We start from the raw sequence: 1,856 nt of genomic DNA, 5'->3' as shown, positions 1-1,856 counted from the left end.
AAGGAGCTCGAAAGATGCCCCCGGGGTCAATTTTGGGGATGGTTTTTTTGTTTGGTTTCTTTTGGCTGGCTCGTTTCGTCCTGCAGGGCGGACGACAGAGGAGTGACCAAACCCTGGCGAGGGAAAAAGGAGGACCATCGGGGGAAATCATCATCATAATAATGACAATAATAACAATATAATAATAATAAGAATTCAACTTTTTGTCGCAAACGCTCACACCCAAAGCTCCGCGCCGAGGCCGCCCGAGTCCCCGCGTGGGGCGGCCCCTAGTCAGAGGTCGTGGCAGGAGGCGTCCGTTTTGACGGGGTGCGCGTACCCCTCGTGGGGCTGGGGGGGCTCGCCGGGGGGCGTCATGCGCTTCTCCTTCTGCCGCCGGTTGCAGAACCAGACGCGCACCACCTCCTTCTCCAGCTGCAGGCTGTCGGCCAGCGAGGAGATCTCCTGGGCGGCGGGCTTGGGGCATTTGAGAAAGTGCGTCTCCAGCACGCCCTTGACGCTCACCTCGATGGAGGTGCGCTTCTTGCGCTTGCGGCCCTGCGCGGCGATCTTGTCGATGCTGGTGGGGCTGCCGGTGGAGGAGTCGGCCTCCTCGAGCCACTTGTTCAGCAGGGGCTTGAGCTTGCACATGTTCTTGAAGCTCAGCTGCAGGGCCTCGAAGCGGCAGATGGTGGTCTGCGAGAAGACGTTGCCGTACAGGGTGCCCAGCGCCAGGCCCACGTCGGCCTGCGTGAAGCCCAGCTTGATGCGCCGCTGCTTGAACTGCTTGGCGAACTGCTCCAGCTCGTCCGACGTGGGCGTCTCCTCGTCCGAGTGGTCCTGGCAGGGGTGGCCGCCCAGCTCGCCGCCGTGCTCGGGGGGCGGCTCGCCGCGCAGCCCCGGGTGCAGCCCCGGCGGCGGGGGCGCGGCGGCGGGCGGCGGCGGGGGGCTCAGGCCGCCGTGCTCCAGCAGGCCCCCGACGCCGAAGCCGGCCTGCGCGTACACGTTGAGGGCGGCCGGCTGGCCGTTGGCGTGGGCCGGGCTGGCCCCCCAGGCGTTGGGCTGGTGGGGCGAGGGGTGCCCCCCGCCGTGGGGGGCGCGGTGGTGCAGCAGGGCGCCCAGCTGCAGGTCCTCGCGCCCGGGCTTCACGTCGGGCTGCTCCCCGCCGCCGGCCAGCGAGGCGGCCCAGGGCCCCGCGTCGCTCAGGCTGGTCACCCAGTGGTGGCCCAGCGGATGCCCGTTGCTGGCCACGCCCGGCAAGTAGTCACTTTGCAGAAGTTTGGGCGCGGCGCGGAAGGGGCTCCCCTGCTGCATGCCGCCCCCCGACGCCTCCCCGCCGCCGCCGCCGTGCACCAGCAGGCCGTAGGGGTTGGAGGCGGCCGTGGCCATCCTGCCTCCGCCGCCGCCGCCGCCTTGGCTGCTGCTCCCCCCCGGCTCGCGCGACTGCGGCGGAGGCAGCCGCGGCCAGCCTTTGACATCCACCCCGCCGAAAGGGAGCCCCAGCCGCCCAGCCGCCGACCGACAGCCCCGGCGGCCAATCCCGCCGCCCCCGCCCGACGCGCCAGCCAATCGCCGCGCCGCCCGGCCAGCCGGAGAGGGAGCGAGCGCGCGAGCCAGCCAGCCAGGCAGGCAGGCGCCGGGCGGGGAGGGCGGCGCGCCGAAGGGGTTAACGGAGCCGCCGTCTGGAAGCAGGAAGTGGGGCCGTCGCGGGACCCCATTGGCCGGGAGGCGCCGGCTCCGGCGCGCGCGGGGCGGGGGGCTTAACCCTTCGCGCGCCGCGGGGGACCCAGCGGCTCCTTTCTTCCTCTCGCTCGCCCTCCCTCGTCGGAGCTCACCGGGAGGGGAAGGAGGTTGCGGGGGGGGGGGGGAGCCGGGAG

General features: G+C 71.5%; 1 protein-coding gene across 1 annotated transcript; it reads right to left on the bottom strand.

Moving 5' to 3' along the window:
• Nucleotides 1–260: 260 nt before the first annotated feature.
• POU3F4 (POU class 3 homeobox 4) lies at nt 261–1,457 on the bottom strand. The gene is given in 2 exon segments (XM_056859815.1): nt 261–1,427; nt 1,430–1,457. Coding segments are annotated over 2 exon segments (1,182 nt in total). The 3' UTR covers nt 261–273.
• Nucleotides 1,458–1,856: the final 399 nt, after the last annotated feature.

Source organism: Euleptes europaea, chromosome 13 (genome assembly GCF_029931775.1).
Source record: "Euleptes europaea isolate rEulEur1 chromosome 13, rEulEur1.hap1, whole genome shotgun sequence".
NCBI lineage: Eukaryota > Metazoa > Chordata > Lepidosauria > Squamata > Sphaerodactylidae > Euleptes > Euleptes europaea.
The sequence above is the reverse complement of the archived record's forward strand: the minus strand, read 5'-3'. Positions and strand labels throughout refer to the sequence as shown.